Consider the following 26349-nt stretch of genomic DNA (forward strand, 5'->3'; position numbering starts at 1 on the left):
TTTCTGACATTTTTCTGCATTTTCTGTGTACTGTCCTTCAGGCTATCATGCACCCATTCTCCCACCCTCAAGGCTCAATGGATTTTGATAAAATGCAAGTCTATATATTTTTATAAAATGTTCACATATCCTTCAGCACATAAGTTTATACAGAATCATCATGAAATTTATTCTATAATTAAAAAAAAAAGATTTAGACCATGGAAACAGGGGAAACATTTTTATTTAAAACAATACACACTGTAATGCAGAACTGTAGAGAGACAGCTTGCCTTCACAGAAGGATTCTCCCTGTGATATGATCCTATGTGACAAGAGCAGGATGGGATACACTAGAGGACTTTGTATCACACAGCCACAGTTCCAGCACTGGACTATTTTACTACCATTAAGGGGGAACTGTTTTATTTAAGAAAACAAAAGCCTTGAATGCCAAGTATTTATTTACATGAATAGGCTTCTGAAACAAGAGCGGGCCCTTTATTTGTGCTTCAGTAGCTCCTGTGCTATACAGAAACAAAGAGACAGGGCCAACTAAAATATTTGAAATATGATAATGGCTGCTAATTTTGTTTTTGGGACAAATATAGGAGTTTCTTAACAGACAGAAATATTTATTAGGGTAACAGGCCTTAAAGAGAGCATTAATCATCTTTCAGAATAGCAGACCATATTTACATTCCAAGAATAAAGCAACTATATAACAACACACTGATGGTCTCCTGGGAAGGTAAGACTTGAATACTAAAAAAAATCACGGCAGCAAACTCTGTTTTTACTATACAGTGTTACTGAGATGCCAGCAAGACTAGTTTACTGAACTAACAGAGCAATCTTCCTGTACATTCTAGAAAGCTCCAATATACGCAAGCCACTTAGTAAAAAGGAAATAACTAGCATCCTAAACCAACTGGAGGTAGCTTAGTATTTACCTGTGGTAGAACAATTGTCCTGGAGTTATCTGCCCATACAACTTCTACTTTACTGCTGAAATCCACTCGGGCCACCTGCCCTACAGAGGGCTGAAGAAACAAAAGCAACCATTATTTATTTTTATGGTCTAGAGCCTACTTTTTATGACCATCCAAGCAAGATAATCAAGGTAGCTGAGCACACAATAAAAATATAATGTTTAAAGCTATGTCATAAATTTAACAAAAGCACAAATACAAATGTTAAAATAATTCTTACATCAGTTCAAATGGCCAGATTAAACAGGCCTATTTTAAGAATAAAAAAGCTTTGCTAAATCAGGTCCAAAGCCTGTCTACTCCAATGTTATGTCTCCCAGGGCTGCCGTATCTTTACAGAAGTCCACCAGAATTTGAGCACAAGAGCACAGAACAATTGAGAGGCAAATTATATTTACCAAGGCAAATTCTGACAGGATGTTACCTGTACCCCTTCCCAGCTTTACCACAGGGTAAACTGGTAGACAGAGCAAAGAGAAAGAAACAGACAGGGTCAGCACTGTTAATCTGAATCAAGCACTGCATGACATATGCTTTCCCAGCACTGATCTGGCATTAAGGAAGCAGGATCTTTGGGATGGAGGTTTACCTTTGTAGTGTGATTATGCCACACCAAAAAAGTGATTATTGACAAGGGTAATTAGTCTTCCCTATACTTCTGAATTCTCCCATACCCCCATATCTTCTCTCCTTTGTAGTTGCTTTCAAATCATTTCCAGTCTTTACATTCAATTTTATCTCTCAACACCAGTCCCCAATTAAAAATAGCAATAAAGTTACTGCCATGAGGCTCACCCCCTCTCTAAATATTTGTACATGATTGGGTGGGGTGGGGAAACCAGTATAAAGCATCTCAAGCCTCTAGGCTGAATCCTCCTAAGGAGATCGTCCCCTTTTTATAGCTCTTTTTTATAGCTCAGCTGTGCAATGTACCAATGAAGGCCAGCCAGATGGAAAAAAAACCAAGCCATTCTCACAGAGGCATTTAAGAAAAAGTCTCTCTGATGGGAAACTGAGGATGTGAGCAGCACAGCTACTCAAGAGGAAGATGGTGCCCTAAACAGAAAATCTAGACAGGCAGATAAGAACCCAGACCAGGCAGGAACCTTGTGCCCAAGTTCTGGAATAATAATTATCGCCTTCTCCGGGTAAATGATAAACAGGACCAAGAAAGTAGTATAACCAGAGGAATTAGGATTGCAACAGCAACCAGAACCATTACTATTAAGGGAGATATATAGAAAACATATACAGCATGTTTTCTAAATTAATCTCAAAGGCAATACAGCATGCTTTTAAAAATCCTTTCCACTGACACAATCATGCCTCCCTTTGGAAGAAAGTTAATTTCAACTATTGTATTTGAAAAGCATGCCACCTAGTGGGGGTTTAGGAATTGAGATTTGAGCCTTAGAGTACTTAAGACTGTTTCCAGCTTTGCAGAGAAAGCCTACATAGAATCTGCCCAATTCGCATTTGATTGACTTACTGTTGTGTTCAGCAGGAATGTGAACAAACTGTTCCATGCATGAAACAGTAAGTTTCAGATGATCCATGCCTGGACCAAACATGCATTCTGGCCAGAAATAGTTTGGGGAAGAGGAGAGTGGGAGAAAGTCAAAGACATCTGGCATGTGTAGACTGGCTAACAAGAAAGGAAATGGCTGGGAATATTGGAGAGACAAAGATCTGGTTGGAAATACCATGCCTGAAGCCAACAACACTGGCAGCTAAGAGGCAGCAGGGGAAGAAAGGCGTGGGAAGACTGATGGCACAGAATGGCCATGTAGAAGAGGAGAGAACGAATTATGTGTACCAACCTTTCCCTACTGGCCCTGCAGGACCCCTCTGAATGCTGTGTCAGCCAAAATCTGGAAAGCTGCTGAACTACAGGCCACCTGGACCAGTTCAGCAAAACTTCCAAAACTCAACATAATTGTTTCAAATTCAAAATTAAACACATTTACTATTTTGTGTATAATCCTAGTAGGGCTACAAATTCAACCAGAAATCAGACTTTAAAAAGTAATTATTCCAAAGAAAATTATACCTGAAGCCATTCATTAGTTTTAATCTGAAATCTTCAATATAATTTCATTACTGAAGAAAGTAATTACAAAAAAAAAAAAAAAGCTGGTGGGTTGGGCTTATTGCTCAAACTATGCATGTTTTAACATTTTGCAGCTATTTGACTGATTCTAAAGCCCTTGGTTCTAATCAGCAGTGGGTTCTGCTACAAAAGTAGGAACTCTCTTTTAGGGGTGTATGTGAAGAGATTCCCTTGAATGGCACATGGCATCTATTTCCATTAAAAGAACCATTCAATGCAAGCCCAAATGCCTTTCAGTTCAAACCAGAAGACTGGACACAGAGATAGCTGGCCCAGCATCTCACTTTTTTCAGGTCATGATTCTTACCAGTTGCACCAAGGACATACCTTATCACTCACCTCATTTTCACCAATTGAAGCACCATCCTCAGCATTGCCAATGCGGATTACAAAATCAGTTGTGCGGAAGCGGAAGTCTGGGTGATCAGCAATGTCATACACGCTGACATCCTCCTCCTCCCCAACCAGCTGGAAAAGTTCAAAAGTCTCAAAGTTCAAAATCTCATGACTCAACCTTGTGTTCCTTTTTCATGTGCTGTTGCTACATAGTGACTTCCATAATACTTAAAGAGTCCTTTGAAGAATAGGTAACTGCTCCTAAATCTACCACCTCAGAATGTGGCTGGCATTGAAAAGAGCTCATTTGAGAGTATCCCTGTTGCCAAAAGGTATCCCAGAAAAAGGACATAAAGTTTATATATAATTTATACTGAGCTATCAGAAAATGAAGAGGAAGCTTTTCACCTCACAGGACTCAACAGGTAAACACAGACATGTGTGACATAGTTACCTAGCCTTGTGCCTAGCATATTACTGTTCAGTAGAGATTCTGAAGATGTCCTGCTATGGTAAGGCTCTCTGTAGGGAATCTGTACTGTGTAAGAACCTACAAAAGTGTTCTATGATCTAAGCACCTGCATACATTAATTCAGAGCTGTATTCTCTTCCAGACTGAACTTCATGAAAATTTGAGGATTATTTAAATACAAAGTTTGATGATGATGATGATGATGATGATGATGATGATGATGATGATGATGATGATTGTGCCTTTGAGTCAGTCTTGACTCCTAGTGACTGCCTGGACTAGTCCCTGCAGTTTTTTGGGCAAGATTCTTCAGAAGTGGTTTGCCATTGCCTCCTTTCTAGGGCTAAGAGAGAATGACTGGCCCAAACTCATCCAGCTGGTTTTGTGTCTAAGGCAGGACTACAACTCTTCTAGCCTGGTGCCTTAACCACTATACCAAACTGCTCTGAAATACAAAGTTTAATACTTCCTAAATCTACCCAAGTTCACAAAAATCTATCTTATACCAGCATATCCTCAGAGTCCATTTAAATCCAGCAGAATTCAAGGCCAGCTACCACCACCACCCTCATGCTATTATTTAACCCAAAAGTATGTACATAAGAGGAATTGAAAATAAAAATACTGTTCCCCCAATGCTTTGGCATCTGGATAGAGTTTTTGTTTAGCTGTTGTAGCTAAATCTTAACTTAGCAGTGAAAGAACCAAACTTCATTATTACGTTCTCTTAGGAAAGGGACTGAATATCGAAAGAGCTAGTAGAGTATTAGGCACATTTATGAACACATTGTTTTTTTTTTTCCAGAAGCTCAGAGTGGCTTAGAAGAAATAAATTTAACACCCTTTTAGCAAAGCAAAACTTTATCCCAGAGGCCAAGAGAACAAAACAAAAAATCACAGAGACTTTGCTCCTTACCTCCACATCATCTCCACTAGGTCTCAGCTTGAACCATTTCACCACACAGGTGCGACCAACATGGTCACCTGACTGCACCACTCCATACATACCAGGATCCTGAGAACTCTGAGCTATTTAGGATTGAAGAAAGAAGCATATTCTAGTAAGAGAAAACAATACACTATAATTTTGCTTTGAGAAGTATCCAGTGTTTGTTTTTTCCTGAAATCACCTTATGCCTTGTTCAAATTTCCCTCCTATTCCCGGTAATTTATCTGAGAGAGATCAAAGCTAGATAACTATGCCACCTTGCAGAGAGGCACCAAACGTCAGCAGAGGCTTGCTACCTCTTAAGCCCTAATGAAAGGCTATGGGAAATGCTTCTGATCAGCTATTTATTAAAGACTGTGAGACTGAAGTAATGTCTTGTAATGTACAAGGTAATTGCTGCAGCCTTTCAATAGATTTGCACTTTATTGCTGTACAATTAATCCTTCTTTGGTGACAAACTAAAAGAATAGAAAAAAACCTTTGTTGGCTTTGACAGCTAACACAATTTATTCTTGTCATAATGTTGCCTGCCCTTGATGGCTCCATTATACTGAATCTGAGACCCAGGGCCACTGTGGGGAGAGCCCCTGCCTAACCCCCAGAGCTACAGAGAGGGATGGGTTCTCATTTCCACTGTGCACATGAGCAGAAAACAGCATGGGATTTCGCAGTTCTCCAAGTTCCTCCAAGGTATTGTTTGCAGCCATCTGCTAACAATGCTTTTAAAATAATGGAGGCACCAAAGACAATCCTTTTGCATTTCTCCAGGCCTGGAAAAAATGTGAACTCACCTCAGACACAATTATTTGAATCAATGTACTTGTTTTTAACATGTTGTTATTCATTTTTTTTTGTTTTTTATGTGGGCTGCTGCTTTTATTAACCTATTATTTTAACACTATATACAGTGGTACCTCGGGTCACGAATGCTTCTGTTCACAAACAATTCAGGTCACGAACAGCACTGTTCACAAAATTTTGCTTCCGTCTGTGAACTCCGCATCGGGTGACGAACAGGATCCGCGGCCATTTTCCCTGCCGTGACACGTGGTCATGGCTTCCTGTAGGGAGGGGGACTCTCCCTCCAAGCAATATCCGCCTCCCCACCTGCCTTCCTGTCCTCCACGCCAGAAGTCGCCTCGAGCAAGGTTAGCATTGTCTCTCTTCATACTGCACTGTACTGTATTTTGTTTCATATTTTTGTGGTTTTAAAAAAAAAAACATATGGTTCAGAACGGATTAACCGTAATTACATTGAACCTTATGGGAAAATCTGATTCGGGACGCAACCAAAATTGGTTGGTGACCAAATTCGGAGGGGTCAGAACGGATTAATGGTATTTACATTGAACCTTATGGGAAAATTTGATTTGGGTCGCGACCAGAGTTGCGGAACAAATTAAGTTTGTGACCCGAGGTACCACTGTATTTCCATTATTGTACCTCACTTATTACTTTAGAACTGGTCTAATTTGATAAATTGTAACTCACTCTAGGAAAATTGATTCTGAAGGGAAGAATATATATGTTTAATATAAAAGAAAATATATAATTTTATCATATGCCAAAATTAAATTAGGTAGTTATATAAAACCACTGTTCTCAGAATCTCCTGGACAGCATCTTGGGATGGTACCTTCCTCTGGCCCACAATGGCAGAAGAACCTATTAATTCTTTAAAGGGAGGAAGCATGGGGTCCTGCTACTTAAGGCTGATAGATTAAAGTGTCCCCTTATCCCAACTCTAAAACTTAAGAAAATGGAATTATGCAAACTAGCATATAAAGGATGAACTATACAAATTAGTGGTAAGCAGAACACATGATGCCTTTATTGACAATGAGATGGTAAGGAATTAATCTTTGGAATGTTTATGTACCATTCTAATTATGTGGCATTAGTACAATTTAAATAACGACTATCTTTTCCCAAATGAGAAGACTAAATGCTGGTCCCTACAGGATGGGTGAGAGAAGGATAAGCTATGAAAAAAGAAATTCACGATAAAGAAAAAATCCCATATTTTTCGGAGGCTAACATAGGGGTCTTATGACTTACACAGTAACAACTTATAGGCTTTTGGCCTAATGTACTAAGAGCTTTTGCAGAACTTTACAAGTAAAGGCCATAACTGTAAAGAAGTGGTATCTATCTAATGTTTGGTGAATGGATGGATGCTCATGTAACCATTTTTCTAACCAAGGTATTTCACACACTAAAATAATATAGTCCTTAAATGATTTAAATCCAGTATTTTACTATCCAATACTTTCAGAAGGAAGGAAATGAAACTTCTGACATCCAAAATAATCTCTAAAAACTATGCAAGAAATCATTGAAACTTTGCTGAAAAGGTAAGTGATACCTACAAAAGAAATAGACATTTCTGCCTTCTGGGAGCATTGTAATTTCTAGAAAGATTTTTAGAAGATTCAGATTGTGGACTTTCTTGTTCACTTTTAATGTGGTGAACTGTTAACTGGCAGCTCTCCAAAATTTATTTTGCTAAAAATTTGATTCACCAGTAACTCAGAAGAGTACTACAAGAGAACATAGGCTATACAACTTTTCTGGGCTGAAAGCAAACAGCATGTTCAATTTTTTTTTTGCCTTTTTGTTTATATATTTGAAGAGAAATTTTGAGACACAAAACAGCAGCTACTTAAAGAGAGATCCTATTTACCCAAAATTCTAAGGAAAAAGTCCATATTGTTTTGATTATAGAAGTAGATATGATGAAGAGTACAGTTGCTGTTGTCATAGTATACAATGTTGATGATCTCTAGATCATTGTAAGCTAGGGCTACAACTTCAAGAATTCCTAGTCAACATTATCCAGACTGACTGATATTTTGAAGCTATAATGCCAACACATCCAGGCTTCAGCAAGCTAAGAAAAGATGCACGAGACATTATTGGCAATTTGAAAATCCAGACTGAAAAATTCATATATAAATTGTTAATAATAAACACATTATCCAGAGGGAGCACATTTCACCAATTACCTCTTTTATCTACTACAAAGTCCCCAGGGCAAAACTCATTATTGTCCAAGTGATGGACAGGAAATAGCTCATTGGAACGAATGTTTTTCTCCACCGTGCCATCCTGCCACATCACATCTGCTGATGTCATCGTGGTCACCACTTCGACAGCAACCCTGTTACCAACAAGGATAGAAAGTTACTGAAGAAAATTCTCACAATAAGTCAGGGTAAAGATTAAAAAAAAAAAACATGGCATTTTAAAACATCATAAAGAATTGACTTTAATGCTGGATCTAATACAAAAAGTAGATTTTGAGAGAAAAACCTTTCTGCTGAAAAAGCTGATCAATTGAACATAATGGTAGGGATTAAATGAGCTCCCAGAAGACCACTGATGCAGATTATGCTACAACAGAGCAAAAAGCCTAGCCTTTATTTGGGAAGTTTGTACTACAGAGCCACCATTTTTCTGAAATAATCAATCAATCAATCAATCATCTCATTTCCGTCTCACCCCAGACTAGATGGTGAACAGGAAATATAAAAATTACAAAGCAATAATATCCCAAAAAAACTGATACATGGTGTTTTAATATTCTGTCCTGGTGCTCACAGTCAGCTTAGGCCAAGCCCCAGTAGAATAAGACTCACTTGCTCTCAAAATGCAAGGAGAGTTGGGGTTGCATGTACTTTTGGAGAGAGAATTCCACAAAACGGGGGTTACTATAGCGAACACTGGTCCATGCTGTCTGTACCTCACAAGGGACAGAGACTGTCAACAGGCTCTCCAGATTTCTAGTCTGGACAGGCAGATTCAAAGCTGATAAGGCATTGCCTGATATATTTTGGTGCTTCAGTGTATAACGCTTTAAAAGAAATTATCAACATTTTGAATTGGGCCAGGCATCAACTGGTCACCAGTGGAGCAACTTTAAAACAGGTGCTACTCCACAGTGACCTGGTCACCCTGCCAGTGGCCTAGTCACTGTATAATGTACCAGATGCAGCTTCCAGGTTCTCTCCAAAGGCAGCTCCATGAAGAGTACAGTGCAGTAGTCTAACCAAGTGGTGATCTGGTCATGAGTTACCATTGCCAAACATTGTGGTCTAGGCAGAGTTATAATTAGTGTACCATCCAAACCTGGGCAGAGTCCCCACAGCTACACTTTCCATCTGCTGCTTGAGTGGAAGCCAAGAGTCCAGGAGGACTCCCAAATTACAGCCCAACTCCTTTGGTGGAGAACAACTGGGTCCTGAGTGACCACTGGTGTTAAGGTACCCCACTGTTTACTGGTGAACAGTAACTCTGTCCTGGAAGGATTTCTTTCCCTCACAGCATCCAGGTTGCAATTCAGGGCTTCCACAGCATTTCCAGCTCAGCCTCTGGTAGTGACATATTCCTGTGTCATCAACATATTGATGACACTTCACTATGAATGACAGATGACTTTTTCTAGCAATTTCATGTAGATGCTGAATGACACAGAAAAGAGTACTAAGCCCTGTAGAACCTTGCACTGGTTCTGAGCACTTCTTCCCCACAGCAATCCCACCAGAAATACTCATTCAGGTAGGAGCAGAACCAGCAGAAAATGGTGCTCCCAACCCTTGCAGTCAGTCCAGAAAGATACCATAATCGATGATATCAAATGCTGCTGAGAAGTCTAACTGTACCAAGTAGTATATATGTCCCCCATTTAGGTCCTAACGAAGATCATTCACAGAATAATCAATGCCATTTCTGTCCCATAACTAATATTGACTGAAAGGATCCAAATAATCCATTTCCTCTAGATTTCTGTAGCTGTTTCCCCACTACCTAACAGATATAAATGCTGCATACATTTTGCCCACAATTAAGAAACTAAAGGAAATATTAAGATGAATTCCTCATGCTCTAATTTTTTTATTCAAAATATGTATTAGTATGATATAATAAATACACATTTTATAATATTATAAGAAGCGTACTATTATTCATCAAACCAAACCACTTCACTAGCTTTCTTCAGCTGCACTTCAGCAGCTTCTATTCTTACCAAACGTCATTCATTGCTCTATTTCTCCAAGGATGAAGAAGAGATTTAAACATTTTAGATTAATCCTGGCCAACTTCTGCAAAAAATCACTTGTTTTGGTTGCTTTGTTGTTCAAAACTTGTACATTTTTTTCATTGTACATGTGCATGAAAATTTGAAAGTGATGAATAAAAGGTAGCCTTCTTTGTGATTGACTCCTGGGGATTTCATGGGCATGTCCTTGTAATTTTCTTGGCAGCAATATGGAGGTGGTTTCCTCATCTAGCATATAACCCTGCAATTTTTTTTTTAGATTTTTTTTTATCCCACCTTTATTATTTTTATAAATAACTCAAGGCAGCGAACATACCTAATACTCCTTCCTCCTCCTGTTTTCCCCACAACAGCAGCCCTGTGAGATGAGTTGGGCTGAAAAAGAGTGACCGGCCCAAAGTCACCCAGCCGGCCTTCATGTCTAAGGTGGGACTAGAACTCACCGTCTCCTGATTTCTAGCCTGGTGCCTTAACCACTAGACCAAACTGACTCTCCTTTTAATTTCCCATGCAAGTATTAATGAATATTGGGTTGTCAGTATTTTCCCCTCTGTGTGATAGTTTTACTTGCTTTTAGCTGTTTTTATATTAACTACTGATTGATTTTTAGATTGAAAGGATGATGCAACTGCATGCACATTACCTCAGATCTTTAACTTTTTTTCCTTTATTTTTAATGACAGCACTGAAGATTGAATTAACATCTTCAGAAATGAAAGCATATGATATATATTACATATGTCCTTGTTTCCTAAGTAATTTCTACAAAACAATTATTCAAGGATAAATGTTAGGGCTACTGGTTCTAAGCAGCAAAGGCTGATTTGGCAAATTGATTTCCAGTAAAGAGTCAGAATCTTCTTTATTTCTTTACTGCCATTGAGTCATCTGATTTTTGCAGCCAAGACATAGTAACTCTGGTAAAAGCTCAACTTAAATGAAGCTTATGTACTACTGGAAGTAATACTGTTTGCATTACAGATACAATATTCATCAAGTCTTTGTTGGCAACCAAAAATCTCTACCTACCCTCCAACCTGCTGGAGAGATAATGTGCAATTTGTTGACCATTCTTTTAATGGGAGACTGCTTCTTTAAAAAAATACAAAAAAATACAAAGATACAATTCAATACCAAGGAAAATCTTTTGTTAGCCATCAAGGCAGAATTGTCCTGCCAGAAACTCACTTGGTTTTCCAAAGAGGTTATTATTTTAATAATTATTAACAGTGGGGTAAGTGTCAATATATTGGGGTTTGATTAGTGCAAAAAGAACACTGAGTCAGCTGATTATTTTTGGAAAAAGCTTTTATGCTTTGCTTAACTCTTTTCTTGCCTAAGGAAGGTATAAATTTTAATTGGATATCTATTTAAGATATATTAAGCTAGATTTTAAATAGATATAGCTTGAAAACTATATCTGTAGTTTGTGGGCAACACAAGTCTTCTTACACTCTCATTAAGAGATATTTTATTATTTATATGTTATTGAATTAAGTACAGAGTTTTAGCAAGAAATCAGAACAGGTAGAACTTAATGATATGTATGGGTGGGATGATATGAGGTCTGATCTTACCTGTCACCTGGTTTAAATTCCCGGGAAACCTTGGTTTTCTTTTTCTTATGTTTCCTCTTGAGGTTTTTAATAGAAAGCGGGATACTTTTTTTGCGTCCTGTACCACTGCCACTTTGAGAAGAAGCTGTGGAGCTGGCAGAAGATGTTACAGAGCTCGTGTCATCTGTGTCATCGGCTGCTTCATCATCAGCATCCTGTTCTATAGACTGCAGATTGTAGTCTGAGGAGCCATCATCCCGTTTCAGTACAAACGGTGGTTGCAACTGCAGGCCAGCTGCTTCACAAGACAAGCTTTTCCTTGTTTCATTAATGTGCTCTCTCTTTACCTCCTGCAAGCTTACAGTATCACTGCCAGAGTCCTCTGCTCCACATTTCAAGTTTGCTTTAAGATGTTCAGATTGTTGATCACCTGCTGCAGCAGATTCTCCTTCGGGGAGATCAAGGGTACTCTGACTGTCTGGGGAACATGACATGATCTTCACTATTTGTTTCTTCAGTAGTCTCCTTACCTACAGAGAATCAGTGCAGGTCAAGAAACACAGTTCAAGATGAATACACACTTGGAGAAAAGTTTCATCAGAGCTAGTCATACTATTTCGTTTAATATTTTGCTAAAAAAGGTGCTATATATTATCCATAGCCTAATGTTTCATCAGAATGCAATTTCTGGAATAAAATTTCCCACCGCTTAAGGAATTGAGCCAATAAAAAAAGATGTGCTGCCTACTTGGGAGCTAAAAATTACTTGCTTACCTAGAACTGTTATCTGTCACCTAAAGCACATGATGCTCATTGCTTAAGGAATCTAAATGACTTTTATTTCTTATTTCTTTACTCCTTGGCACACCTTATTTCTGTACTGTGCTTCTAACTATATCTTTTGCTGCTGCCACAACTGATGAATGTTTATAAATATCAGGTCTCTGCATTACCTACCCAAAGACTTTTAGAAAATACACAAAGAAGAAAAGGTTTTTATAATTTTTTAGTAAGGTTTTATTGTATTATTTTCTATCTGAAAATAATCTACCATTATGGGCAAGTGCATGGAGAATAGTTTAGGGAACTAAACTAGGAACAGTAAAAGAGTAGCTATAATTGATTGACTGGGTGCCTGTTGTATGATTGGATGGAGGGTCCCCTCACTAGGGAAACTGGGGGTTTGGTATTTGGGGGAACTGAAGTGCCTGGGGGGTTTAGGGTGGGTTATACCATTCAGGTGGTGAAGGGGAGACAACATTATGACAGGAGTCAGAGGGTGGGCCACTCTCAGGGAAGGCGCCCCTGGTGTTTGTTACCAATGGCGTGTTCCAGCCCTCTGGATTCAGACCCAGGCCCTGGACAGCGGACCCATGGAGGCCCTGGTTTTTGGCTGCTGCTTCTCAATGCCAGGTCAGTTAACAAGGCCCCCTTTATATGTGATCTGATCACTGAGGAGCGGGCCGACCTGGCGTGTATCACCGAGCTGGGCCCTGAAGGGAGGGGTGTCCCTTTCGGAAATGTGCCAAGCTGGGTTCATGGTCTAGCATCAGCTGAGATCCCAGGGCAGGGGAGGAGGGGTAGCGGTTGTCATCTGAGAAGCTCTGTTGGCCTTCAGGGGCGCTGCTCCACAAGTGGCCAATTGTGAGACCCTGCTCCTGAAGTTGGGCTCGCAAGAACGGTTAGGATTGTTGTTGCTGTACCAGCCTCCTCCCTGCCTGAGCTGCTGGAGGCTGTTGCGGGGCTGGCGGTGGAGTTCCCTGGACTTATGGTGCCTCAGAGGTGGTTTGGGAGTTCACAGCCACCATGGCGGCAATGGGCCTGTCCCAGATTATTTGTGACCCGACTCTGGACAGTGGTCTCACACTGGACTTGGTTTTTTCAGAGCAGTAGCAATGTGACCTGAAGGAGGAATTACATCTGTCCCACTTGTCATGGTCAGATCATGCCCTGGTGGCCCTGAGGTTCTCCTACGCTATCCCCCTCCACAGGGAGGCGGGACCTATTCAACTGGTCCACCCATGGCAACTGATGGACCCAACTGAGTTCCAAAGGGAGCTGGGGGTTATGCCTGAGGGTCTGCTGCATGGTCCAGTGGAGGCCTCGGTCGCCGCCTGGAATAGGAAAGTGGCCGATACCTTGGACAAGATTGCACCCGTGCCCTAACCCATCGAGCCTGATACTCCCCGCAGTTCATGGAGGAGTTGAGGGTGTTGAAAAGGATTAAGAGATGTCTAGAGCGCCGCTGGAGGAAAACGAGGACCGAACATGACCGAACTAGAGCCGCAATTAAGGCCTACCTTATGGTGGTAAGAGCAGTGAAACGCCAACATTTTCCCGCTCTTATTGCATCTGCAGAATGCTGCCCAGCACCCGTTTAACATCACCCAATCCCTTTTGGGAAAGAGGGGCCCAGTGGCCCATTTACAGGGCTGCGCAGAGGAGTTTTCTGGGCATCTGAAGGATAAAATCGCTCGTATCCAGTCCCAGTTGGATACCAAGCATGCAGCATGGTCTATAGAGATGCTCAGGATATGGACTTACCCTGTTATCTGGGAATGGTTTGATCCTGTTGAACCCGAGGAAGTGGACAGGGTTCTCCGAATGGTCAATGCCACCACTTGCTAACTAGATCCATGTCCCTCCTGGTTGGTTAAGGCTACTTGGGAGGTGACATGTGGGTGGGTCCAGGCAATGGTGAATTCATCCTTGAGGGAGGGAATGTTTCCAATGGCCTTTAAAGAGGCACTGGTGCAGCCCCTCCTCAGGAAGCCATCACTGGATCCCACCATACTGGACAATTTTCATCCAATCTCCAATCTCCCCTTTTTAGGGAAGGTGGTTGAGAAGGTGGTGGAGTTGCAACTCTAGAGGATCCTGGAGGAAACAGATTATCTGGACCCCTTCCAGTCAGGTTTCAGGTCTGCATTCAGGATGGAAACAGCATCGGTCGCACTCATGGATGATCTCTGGCAGGAGCGGGATGGGGGTAGTGCATCCATCCTCGCTCTTCTTGACCTCTCAGAGGCTTTCAATACCATCAACCATGGTATCCTTTTGGGTTGACTTAGGGAGTTGGGAGTGGGCGGCGCAGTTCTGCGCTGGTTTTCTTCCTTCCTCCAAGGTTGATCCCAACGGGTGTTGATTGGGAGCGAGAGATCCACCCCATGGCCCCTCTATTGTGGAGTGCTGCAGGGTTTGGTACTCTCTCTGCTCCTTTTTAACATCTACATGAAACCACTGAATGAGATCATCCGCCACCATGGGATGAGGTATCATCAACATGCAGATGATACCCAGTTATACATCTCCATCCCAGGTGACTTGAGTGATGCCGTAACCACCCTTTTGTGGTGCCTGGAGGCTGTGGGGGTCTGGAGGCTTCAGCTGAACCCTGGTAAGACAAAGTAGCTGTGGATTGGAGGGCCCTCTCTATCCAAGAACCATCTTTGGTTTTGGACAGGGTTGCGCTGCCACAAGCAGACCTGGTGCATAATCTGCGGGTCCTCCTGGACTTGCGACTCCTGCTCAAGGAGCAGGTGGCAGTTGTGGCCAGGAGAGCCTTTGCCCAGCTTCATGTGATGTGCCAGTTATGCCCCTTCTTGGATCAGGAGGCTCTTCGGTCAGTCACTCATGTCCTGGTCATCTCTTGGTTAGACTACTGAAATGGGACTATCTACATGGGGCTACTCTTGAAGAGTATCCGGAAGCTACAGCTGGTTCAAAATGCAGCCATGCTGATATCAGGTGCCCCTAGGAGGGCACATGTAACACCCTTGCTGCGGGAGCTGCACTGGGTGCCAGTCTGCTTTCGGGTCCAATTCAAGGTGTTGGTTATCACCTTTAAAGCCCTACATGGCATGGGTTCAGTTACTTGAAGGACCATCTCATCCCCATTACATCAACCCGTCCCACCTGGTCAGGCAGAGGGCATGTTGCGGACCCCATCAGTGAGAGAATGTCAGCTGGCGGGGCCCAGAAGGAGAGCCTTCTCTGATGTTGCCCCTGCCCTTTGGAATATTCTCCCCCAGAGGTATGGCGGGCCCCTACCCTCCTGGCTTTCCAAAAAGGTTTAAAGACCTGGCTCTGCCAGTGTGCATGGGGTGATATGGGCTCTAACCGTCCCTGAGGGTGCTTAGTGCCCTGACGACGCTCCCTTGAATTATTCGCCAACTCTCCATCTTTCTTAGAAACTATTTATTATTAGGACTGTTTTTATATTGCATTTTAATTAATTTTATCTCTGCTGTAAACTGCCCAGAATTGTTTCAACAAGATGGGCAGTGACAAATTTGAATAATAATAATAATAATAATAATAATAATAATAATAATAGTAGTAGTAGTAGTAGTAGTAGTAGTAGTAGTCGTCACCAACATTTGGGGCAAAAGCCCCTCTGACAAAACAGGGAAGGGAAGGGAAGGGAAGGGAAGGGAAGGGAAGGGAAGGGAAGGGAAGGGAAGGGAAGGGAAGGGAAGGGAAGGGGCTGAATCCCTTCCTGTCCATGCAAAAATGGTGTTTTTCATGGGTTACATTTCCATATAGTCCTCCATGAACAGGAGGGGAAAGACTAAAGAACGTATCCCCAACAGCCCTTCTGTGTTTTTTTAAAAAGCATGTTTTTGTGCTCTGAAAGATTACACAAAGGTCTTCAGTGGAATGATTTCACTAACTTCTGTGTATTACTTAATTTTTATCCTGATGCTTTCATGCTTGCTCCAAGACAGAAATAAAGCAATTGTGACCACCATGATTCCTTCTTCTGTTTAGACTCTAAATTATCAGCAAAATTCAAGATTACATACAAACAAAGATAACTATCAAGCTATTCTCTTCTAGGGTAAGCAACATTATGAATTTGGAATGGTTTGAAAAGGAAGTACATCCTAGCAATTTGCACAGGCAATTCCAATATAGCTTCACAGATATGGACATGCAGAAAAAAAGATATTGGGAATTTTTTTTTTTTTAAAGCAAAATGTTATTCATTGCTTTTGGAATGGCAGCTCTCAGATCAATTTAAGGATTTGGCTTATATGGCTTTTCTTCTCCTTAATTTTAACCCACTGTTCCTTCATAAAGGCCTTTATAGCTCCAGCTCAAATGCTTACGAAAGGATCTACAGGCTTTAGATATATGTTTCTGAAGTACAATTCCCAGCAGACCAGCCAGTATGGCTGGTATGAAAGAATGCTGGGAGTTGCAATTCAGCAATATCTTGAAAACCATAAGTTGCCCACGTACCTGAACTGTGGATACCATGTCATTCACAAAAAACTATCTGAACGGAAAGTGTTCACTTTGACATATGACGTATGTTCACTTTGACATACCTTTGCAATACATCTACATTTCTTTCAAAAAAAGGTCCAACCTCTGCTTTATCCTAGTTGTTTAAGAGACCTTTGATATATTAATGGCTATGAGTCAAATGGCTACTTTGCACATTACTGATACAAGAAATACCCAGAATGTGGCAGTTCAGAATGTGATTAAGCAGGCTCATTTCACTAGCAGCAGTGAAGAACGAAATCAACACAGCAGCAGAGCATCACTTCCAGGAACCTTTGAGCGATGGGGATGAAATCACAAATATACAAAATCAAATGAAATCTTAAACACACACACACACACACCCCTCCTTAAGATGCCAGTATAAGGGCAAATAGAAAAAAATGTGAAGAATATACAGGACTCAAGACAAAACCCACCAAATGTAAACTGCTAAACGGAAAGAAGTAGGAAAAATGTAAAGACTTTGGGAAGAAGGAAGTTTTCAGTGTAGGTTTGTTGATATACTTACTTGCATTTATGTATAGTTATGTGCATACACAATGCAAGGGCACATCTCCTTGTTTTTTGTTAGAAAGTTAGGAGAAAGCCAACTTAAACAATTTTCTATCATTAACTGAAAATCTGGCTATTGCAACTAAAAGAAAGTATGTCTAAATCATAAATTGAATACAAAACTTTAACCCTGATTATAAATGCTTACTTATCCTTCAAAGCCAAAAGAGCAAATACAGATTAAACATGCTGCCTTGCAATACTCTTTCAGATGTTACCCATGTTACCCCATGGTGGAAATTTTACTAGTCAATTTTGATACAAAGTCTGATTCACAATATTATCTTCCTGGTGAAAATGAAATGAAATGTAGCCCATCATGTGGTTATGTAGAAAAAGGCTTTTAGATTTCCTCAATGATTAAATGATGGAATAATATAATATGGGGTAGTCTCCAAGCAGAAGAAAATCTGCATTCTAAACTGTAGCCTAGCACAATCTTATTTTATATTTTTTAAAAAAGTTTTCTTCCAGGTAACTGAAGTACTCTCCATCTCCGCAGGAAAATCAAAACAAAGGAGAAAATCCACTATCCGCTCTTAGTGCTAAGTAATTCACCCCTAAATGACGAAACAGGGCAGTGTCTCATCAGAGTGCCAGTGCATCTATCCTCATCACCCCGCCCCCCCTTGGCTATGTCACAGCAGATTGTTTATTTTTGCTTTTATTCTAGGAAACAGACAATGTTGGTGCCAGCCCGGAGTCCTGGCCCAAGGGAAGGAGGGAGAATGTTCTTCTAACACCGCCCCAATCTACCCCCCCCGCAAACAAAAACAGAAAGAATATACAATAGTACAACTGTTCTGTCTCTTTCTATCATAAATGCTGTTAAGGGAGAAATACACTTCTTTTTCCAGACTCAAACAAATAATCTGCTGGCAGGATTATAGGGAAGAGGAGGGCCGTGACAAGGTCCAGTTGTAAAAGTACAACCAATGGGCTTCCCTAACAAACATTATTGTTCAGGTTCTATACCCACCATAAGTATTCTATCTCAAATGTAAGAAAGAATTATTCTGAATAGGTAGTAAATGTCTGCATTAGAAGCATGCATCCTTCTCTTTCCTTAAAGGTCCTGTAAGATACCAACTCTTCACTTACATCATACTGATGTGTGTGATATTGAAACAGAAAATTGCTATAAAGAACAAAATGTAGAGCATGACTCAGTATATTTATATGGTTGAAGCAAGCAAAGGTAGTCTATGACTCAGTGTATTTATACGGTGGATTTGCAAGGACAGAAAATTATGGAGAGACACAATGGATGGCACCAGTGCAAATTACATAGTGTTGTATTTCCTTCTCTTATCTCATGACTTAATCACAAACGCGCACGCACATGCGCACACGCACACACTCTTATACATATATATTATCATAATGTTGCTTACCCTGCAAGGAAATAGCATGATGGGTAGGTATGCAGAAAATTATTAAAAATGGTTAAAATACATAATCTGCTAGCTGCTTTAAAAAGTTGCACTAATAAATTCTCCAGAAATACTGAGATTCATATAGAATGTTACGAATAAATGGCAAAATCTGCTGCTGACTTTTATATCAGAAAATGAGTGTAAAATAACTGGATTTTAGCAAGAAATATATTGAAGATTCAGGTGTTTTCAGACAGAGAACAAGTGTATATTACAGTACCTTTTCAGGCTTTACGTTGGATACGAAACAAGGACAGGCCACCTGCAATATTAAACACCATAATTTTGGTATTACTGTTGAATGCAAAGGATTGTAACAGAGGTAAAATACATTTAGAAAAATATTCCACAGTTTTGGAAACATTTTATTCACATTTTCATTTGTATTGTAACCCCTAAAAAAGACTAAGAAATAGATTTTAAAGTTATGTTTTTCTTGGAAGAATATGCTGGTTTGAAAGAAAAAAAATATTATACTCTAACTTGAAACCACTGAGGCACACTGCTTTACCTGCAATCCTTGTACAGATGGTCAGCCATGTTTTGAAGCCTGACAAGGTCTTCCACATTTTATTTTTTTCGACCTCTAAGCAAGCATGGGAAGATTTAGCCTTAGCTAAGAAATGTGAAATATACTTTAATTTATACTTATGATCTCAAAATGAAATTCACCAGACAATATTATTTTGTGTTTATTGGACTCCTCAAAGATTGTTTAAAAGGGAAAAGACGCTGGATTTCTTATGCTGACACTCTAAGAAATTTGAATATTCTTTAACTCACACAATTTGGTCTTCTCTAGCTACAGCCTTGCTTTGGTTTCAGATTACTACATAGGTCAATACAATTTGGGGAAGAAATAATGTATTTAAGGATCTCAATATGCTGTTGAACTATATTCCTGAAAAGTGGAATTTCTTATCTCATCAAGCCTGGGGCATGGCAAAGAAGATAATTTTACATCACTGGAAAGAAAGTTACTCTCCTGATTTTAAGGAATGTTTCCAAGATATGAGCTTGCTAATTCTTTTTTAAAAGACTGTGTGTTCTAAAAATAAGATGGCATAATATGCTTATTTTTATTTATTTATTTATCATATTTATATAGCTGCCCATCTCACACAAGGTGACTCTGGGCAGCGTACAACGTTGATATATGGTCTAGATTTAATGATGAGCTAAAGGATTGAATTAACTGTATACTGTTATCTATAGTTACCATATGGATCTTTTTTTGGTTAATTTCTTTTGTCATACCATATTTAGTTTATTTTAATCAGTTTGATATATCTAGGTTTTATTTTTTCACTATCTTTTTACTCTGTTGGTGATGTAGGTATTTTTGTATTTCACTATTTTAAAATAAGAAAAAAAAGCAAGGCTTGGCTGAGCCACCATACTTGGCATGTGCTATGTATTCTTTCGTGAATGAGATTTAACAGGCCTAGCTTAAAGAATGTGTAACTGAAATCTCACTATATTAACATTTTACATTAGTCCCAAAGCTGCTTATAAAAATAATGGGTGTATGGTTGGAAATATTGGCTATGAAGTGTCAAGGGCATACATTTGTCAGATATTATTATGATTGTAAAACAGTAAGATACCATGTATTATACTAAATATAGATTGCAATATAAAAAATGTTAAACATGTGGGATAGATTGCTTGCAATTTGTGAAATGCTTAAACAGCCCTCTACAATATAAATTCTGAATTAATCTGCATCTCAGATTTGGATTTTAATCCAGATTTTATCTGAAACAGTACACAAAGGTGTTGAAATGCATCAAAACTAGACCCAGGTTACTATGCGTAAATAACAAGCATTTCTCATGTGAAAAATTTGTTATAAATCAGTATTCAGGGGCTCAGGCAACTTCCACTATTTATCAATTAATCCAAAGAACAGAACACTATGCATTTTCTCTGAATGATCAACTATTATGTGTATTTCCCTCCAACACTAGAGGAATTCAGTTCAAAATTCTGGGAGCACTTAACATTCATCTCTCCCTAATCCTTTGCTGATGTGTAGATTGGGAATATAATACTAATAATTAAGCACAGTTTATGCTAACCCATGTCTGCACAACCTACAAGCCTAAGTGATGTCCGAACGTGGTTAAGCATTCAATTAATATTGTGCTCAGGTGTTTCTTAAAATACGAGGGCCTGGGAGACAGAGTGAAGAAAGGGAATGCAGCTCCTGGAGACCATTCCATCTTCTTAACCATAGCAGAAATCAGCAATAGTGGGGATATACAGAGCTGAACAAGAAGTAATGAATAAAGCGGACTTGTCAGAAGTAAATAGTTTGATATTGTCAGTCAAGTTATACCAGGGCACATACCTTCTTGGAAACAGATCCTTCTCCCAGAACACAGTTTCTCTCTGGGCATTCACACGTGATTTTTGCTGGTTCCACTTTCTCTGGAAATACATAGAGACACCTTTCCCCAAGTTGCCGCTCAGCATGGTCAAAACAGCCCAGACGCTTTACCCTATTAAAAGCAAAACAAAAGCAGTATCACCTTATTGCTGGATGGTATCTTCTTCCTGATTCTTTAGTGTTGGCTGAAAGGTCTAAACGTGTTTTCAAGTATATGCACAGTGATACGCTATTTGGGAAATCACAGGATTTAAAAAGATAACCACTTAATTTTACAAACAAATTAGACTAAACTCAATAATAAAAAAGATTTACTAATGGAAAACATACTCCTTTAGTAGGAGGGATTGGGTTTCAAGCCATATACAGAAACAGGTCATGAGATGCACAGGCGTGCACACACGTATGCACATGTACATGGCTCAAAAGCTTTATTCCTTCAGAACCCAGTTATCCTAGAGCCCCTCAGTACAGAACTGCTGACGCTGAAACTTTTATACTAAGCAAACTCCACATTTACTGGGCCTTCCAGATCAATTCTTTCCAGAAATTTATTTATTTATTTAAAACATTTGTATAGCCGCCCATCTTAAAAATGACTCTGGGTAGGGCAGGCAAACAGAAGGCTGGATGCAAGCTGAGGAGTCATATAATATCATACAATACATATAAGCTTTTGTTGTAGAGAGAATTAAGCAGATTTTCAAAATCTGCATGCCCAGCAACTCACATGTATGCATGTCTTAATATCATTTTCACGTATATTAATCCATCATATGGTGCATTTGTTTTGGTTTAGTTGATGTAAAATCCATGCCAAGAAAGAAACCATGATTTACAAACCACAGTGGATAATCCCTCCCCCCCAACCCAAACAAACATAATGTTTTTAGGATAAAACAGAGGAAGCTCAATTTTTTTTTTTTTTTGGTTTGAGTCAGATTGGTGACTACCTGGACAAGTCCCTGCAGTTTTCTTGGCAACGTTTTTGTTTCTTTTAAAAAAAAAAAAAAATTATTGAAGATTTTTAACAGTAATAAAAGCTAATACAAAACGAAATTAAAGAGAGAAAGAGAAATAGAGGAAAAAGAAATATAAACAGAAAATAGAGAGTGCAGAAAATAAAAAAGGAAAAGGAAAAAAAGATATTTAAAGAAATTACTTCCGATCTTCTTCACAGTAGGTACTAGCAACTTTATATCTTTCCTCTCCTTTTGAAATTACGTTACATATATCACTTCTTCCCGTATCCCAACCTATTTCAATCCACAAATCCAAAAATCAGTGACAGTTCTGTCTGGTTTCCGCAAAAAGTCCATGAAGCATTTCCTGTATTTTATAAAAGTACTTACCTTTATCCCTGATCAAACAAGTTAATTTTATATTCTTTGCTCTTGCATAGTATTCTGACATTGTTAATCCTTAACTTGACCTTAAAATATTTTGTAGGACTTGGTCTTCATCCATATCTTCTTTTGCCCACCCTAAAATTTTTTTTGAGGCTTCAACAACCCTCTCCTTACTATTTTCACCAAGCTGTGGTGTAAGTCCTCCTTTCCCTTGTAAATCTAGTAATAGTCCATTATCCACATCATTTTTCATCTCTTGACTTAATGTTTGTATCTCCCCTCTGATTATCATCTCTGTTTTGTTTTCCAAAATTTGTTTTATTTTCCAAAATTTCCACCTTGACTTCACTTTGAATTAACTCTCCACTTAGTTGTCCTGTAAATTCTTTAAGATTATTTTTTGTCTCTACAGGTAGAGACGACCACAACTAGGACCAAAATATCTGTTGCTAAGCAATGTGGTTGTAAAATGAGACATCACATGACCACAGCACTTAACCATGGCACTCCCAGCACTTCCCATTGCCCTTGTTAAGTGAAAACCACGGATCATTAGCCAAAGCCCCACCCCAATCCAAGGCATTCCAGGCTTGGTCCCTCCCAGCCTTGAGCCTCAGTAAGCTAAGGGACTACCTCCAACTCCCCCCACCTATCTCCCCCCATCTCTTCCCTTTTGGCCTCCCTGCACCTTGTCTTGCGGGGTGGCAACCAGCCCCAGAACTGTGCAGCTCTGAGGCTCCTTGCCACTCTGTGGCTCAGGGGCTCCTTGGCCCTCCTTCCCCCTTTGCTCACTCAAACAAACCAGTGTGCTCTTTCCCCTTCACTCCATGCACCAGCACCCTCCTTCCCTCGCATGCACCAGTGCCTTCCTTCCCTCTTTGCTTGCTCACACGCACTGCATCCTCTTTCCCCCTTTGTTTACACACACACATGCAATGCACCCTCCTTCCCTCACTCGAGGACTCTCCAGGGGTGATTCTGGTGCTGGAGAAGAGCTTCAGGGGTGCTTCTGGGCACGGAAGGACTCTCCAGGGGCGCTTCTGACACGCACTCTGCAGCTCACATTGGAAGCTGCTGGCCATTTATGAGGCTTTCTCCTTCCTCCTGCAAAGCCCCAGAACCACAGCACAGCATAAAGGAGGCATAGTGTGTGTGAGCAAGCCAAAAAGGGAAGGAGGGCATGATGCGTGTGTGTGAGTGAAGGTGGAAGTAGGGCGCTGGTGCATGTGAGCAAGCGGAGGGCGTGGTGCATGGGAAGAAGCGGAGGGAAGGAGAACACAGTGTATGCATGCAAGTGAGCGAAGGGGGAAGGAGGGTGCTGGTGTGTGTGAGCGAGTGAAGGAGGGCATGGTGCACATGAATGAAGGGGAAGGAGGGAGCTGGTGCATGTGAGGGAGTGGAGGGCGCAGTGCATGTGAGCGGAGGGAGAAGGAGGTTGTGGTACTGGGTGGGGGAGGCTTACCTGAGCAACTTGTGACCTCCCCTGCTGGCTTCCCTATTGACTTTGCTTGTAGGAAGCCAGCAGGGAAGGTTGCAAATGGCGATCAGGTGATCACAGGGTGCTTGGCAACTAGTCATAAGTGCAAATGGGTTACAAAGTGCCCAGATCATGATCACGTAATCGTGGGGGCTCTGCAACAGCCATAACTTCAGGGACCAGTCGTAAGTCCATTTTTTCCAGCACCGTCATAACTTCAAATGGTTGCTGAACAAATGGTCGTAACTAGAGGACTACCTGTGCTTTTAAGTCCTCTTTCAGATTTCTTTTAAATGATACATTCCAATAGGCAGTTAATGATCCTGTTACTGTAGCTGCAACCTTCTTTCCCAATTCCTCAAAGAACTTTTGAAATGTCTCAAGTGTGATACCTTTTTCTGTCATTTCTGTAGGTTTCACTGCTTTTCTAAAAACAGCCGTTTTATCAGGTACAAAAGTAGAAGTAAAGGGGAGACTTTTTTTTCTTTTTCGCCATTCTCTAGTCTCTAAATCTTTGATCCCTTCTGACACTCTATAATTCTACGGTCACATAGTTTGTCTCAAATTTCTTTTATCTCTTTGTTTTGCAAAGTCCACCAATTGTCTTTCCACTAGAACTCTAAACAATCTGTGTTCCCATGAGGGTATTATTTTATTTATGTTAAAAACATTTTAATAAAAATCCTAATATTTCAAATTTAACTGGCCCTTTAATCCATTTTAAACTTTCTTAGGTTAAGTTCTTGTTAAGCCTTTTGCCATTAATCTTGAATTCTTTAAATTGTTATTTTATTCTTTTCTTTGACCTGGAATGAAGTGTCATTCACTGGAAGGTTTTTTAAAAACTACTTTTCTTAAACTGATCTCTTTTAGCTTTGAAGTAATTTTAATTCAAATGTGCTTAAAAAAGTGAGGTTTTAGTGAATGCAGTGTCTTTACAGGCTCCACTGCGGCTGTGAACTTGATGTCTTTCCCACAACTCCTGGTGCTTTGACTGATGAGTTGACTGCAATCCTGCAGTCTCCTCGTGAGGAGCAGGTGTCCAGAGCTCAAGTGGGCGATCTCTTGGCCTCTCCTCTGGAGAGGCTCCATTGACCCGGGTCTGTCCCTTGGAAAGGTCTTAGTCTGCCATTGTCCTCACCTGGAAGTCAGCTGTCCTCACCTGGAAGCTTTCTGGCAACATTTTCGGACGTGGTTTGCTATTGCCTTCTTCCTGGGGTTGAGAGTGGCTGGCCCAAAGTCACTAAACTGGCTTTGTGCCTGAGGCAGGATTAGAACTCAGGTCTCCCTTCTCCTAGTTCAATGCCTTAGCCAGTAAACCAAACTAGCTCTCCAACAAAATTCAGAGCATGTCTACGCCTTGAATTCTGTAATTACATTTTATTTCATTTGTTAGATTTATACTGTATTCTTCCTCCTAAAGCTCAAGGGCTGAGATGAAAAACTCTAGGAGATGAAGCAGCTGGAGAGATGTCTGGAGTATCAGTGGAATAAAACTGGTTGTAAACTTTGAACATGGGTAACAGTTCATGTTTGAACCTACACTGTGATGACAACAGTAGCAAAGTGTTCTTACTTCTCTACCTTGTCTGCATCAGTAGAGGATGGCCCAATAACCACATTTAGAGTGATCCACTCCCTTTGGGTTGGTGAAACAGAGGAAGAACTAAGAAAAGTTTGTGCAATACTGCACTGATGACCTCATTCAAATTCTACATAAGCAAGTTCGGAGGAGATGAGTCGGATAATGGCTTGAAAGGTTACCTGGGATTCATTTGTCCATCAATTCTGAGGATCATCCCAATTTCAGTGGGATGAACTCTACCACTTGAGGGCTTGATTCATGCTCAATCTGACTTCTTCATGAGGGGGGCAAGGGGTGATCCAGGAAGCAGGCAACATCTCATTGGGGAAAAGGATGACAGTGAAAGAGGGGGAAGTATGTTGTTCTGGTTCTTCTGGACCTGTTAGGAGTTTTCAGTACCACTGACTGTGTTATTCTTGTGGACTGCCTACAAGGACAGGAATTGGGAGCATGCTTCTTCAATGGTTCTGCTTAAGTGGGTAGCTTTAGCCTAGGGGTAAGTGGAGAGGAGATATCAACCCAACAGTTGCTCTCTTGGGTTTTTTAATATCTACACAAAACCACTGAGAAAGGTCATCAGTAGGCTCAGGGTACAGTATCATCAATACATTGATACTCAGATATGTGACTCTGGACCACTCACATTCTCCTAGTCCAACTTACTTCCCAGAGTTGTTATTATGGAGGAAAATGGGACAAGGGAGCACTCTGCACACTACTCTGAATTCCTGAGCAAAAAGCAGGATATAAGTCTACCAAATGCACAAACAAATAATAAATATACATCTCTAACTCAGGTCTGGACAGAAA

The 26349-nt window shown here is 40.3% G+C and overlaps 1 protein-coding gene across 2 annotated transcripts in view; it reads right to left on the bottom strand.

Moving 5' to 3' along the window:
* Window positions 1–26349, bottom strand: part of UBE2O (ubiquitin conjugating enzyme E2 O) — an 86233-nt gene that overhangs the window by 11700 nt on the left and 48184 nt on the right. Inside the window, exons 8-14 of one of the 2 annotated variants that reach the window (XM_088133398.1) lie at window positions 21090–21240; window positions 18957–18998; window positions 11475–11983; window positions 7844–7998; window positions 4806–4918; window positions 3409–3549; window positions 933–1022 (exon numbers count right to left, since the gene is read on the bottom strand). In XM_088133398.1, the coding sequence (XP_087989524.1) occupies window positions 933–1022; window positions 3409–3549; window positions 4806–4918; window positions 7844–7998; window positions 11475–11983; window positions 18957–18998; window positions 21090–21240 (1201 nt within the window). The remainder of the gene's footprint in view (window positions 1–932; window positions 1023–3408; window positions 3550–4805; window positions 4919–7843; window positions 7999–11474; window positions 11984–18956; window positions 18999–21089; window positions 21241–26349) is intronic. The other variant, XM_007431846.3, reaches the window with a different exon arrangement.

Source organism: Python bivittatus, unplaced genomic scaffold (assembly GCF_059951505.1).
Source record: "Python bivittatus isolate LINGU-HERP-01145 unplaced genomic scaffold, Pbiv_v1 ctg000080_np1212, whole genome shotgun sequence".
In the NCBI taxonomy this organism is placed as follows: Eukaryota; Metazoa; Chordata; class Lepidosauria; order Squamata; family Pythonidae; genus Python; species Python bivittatus.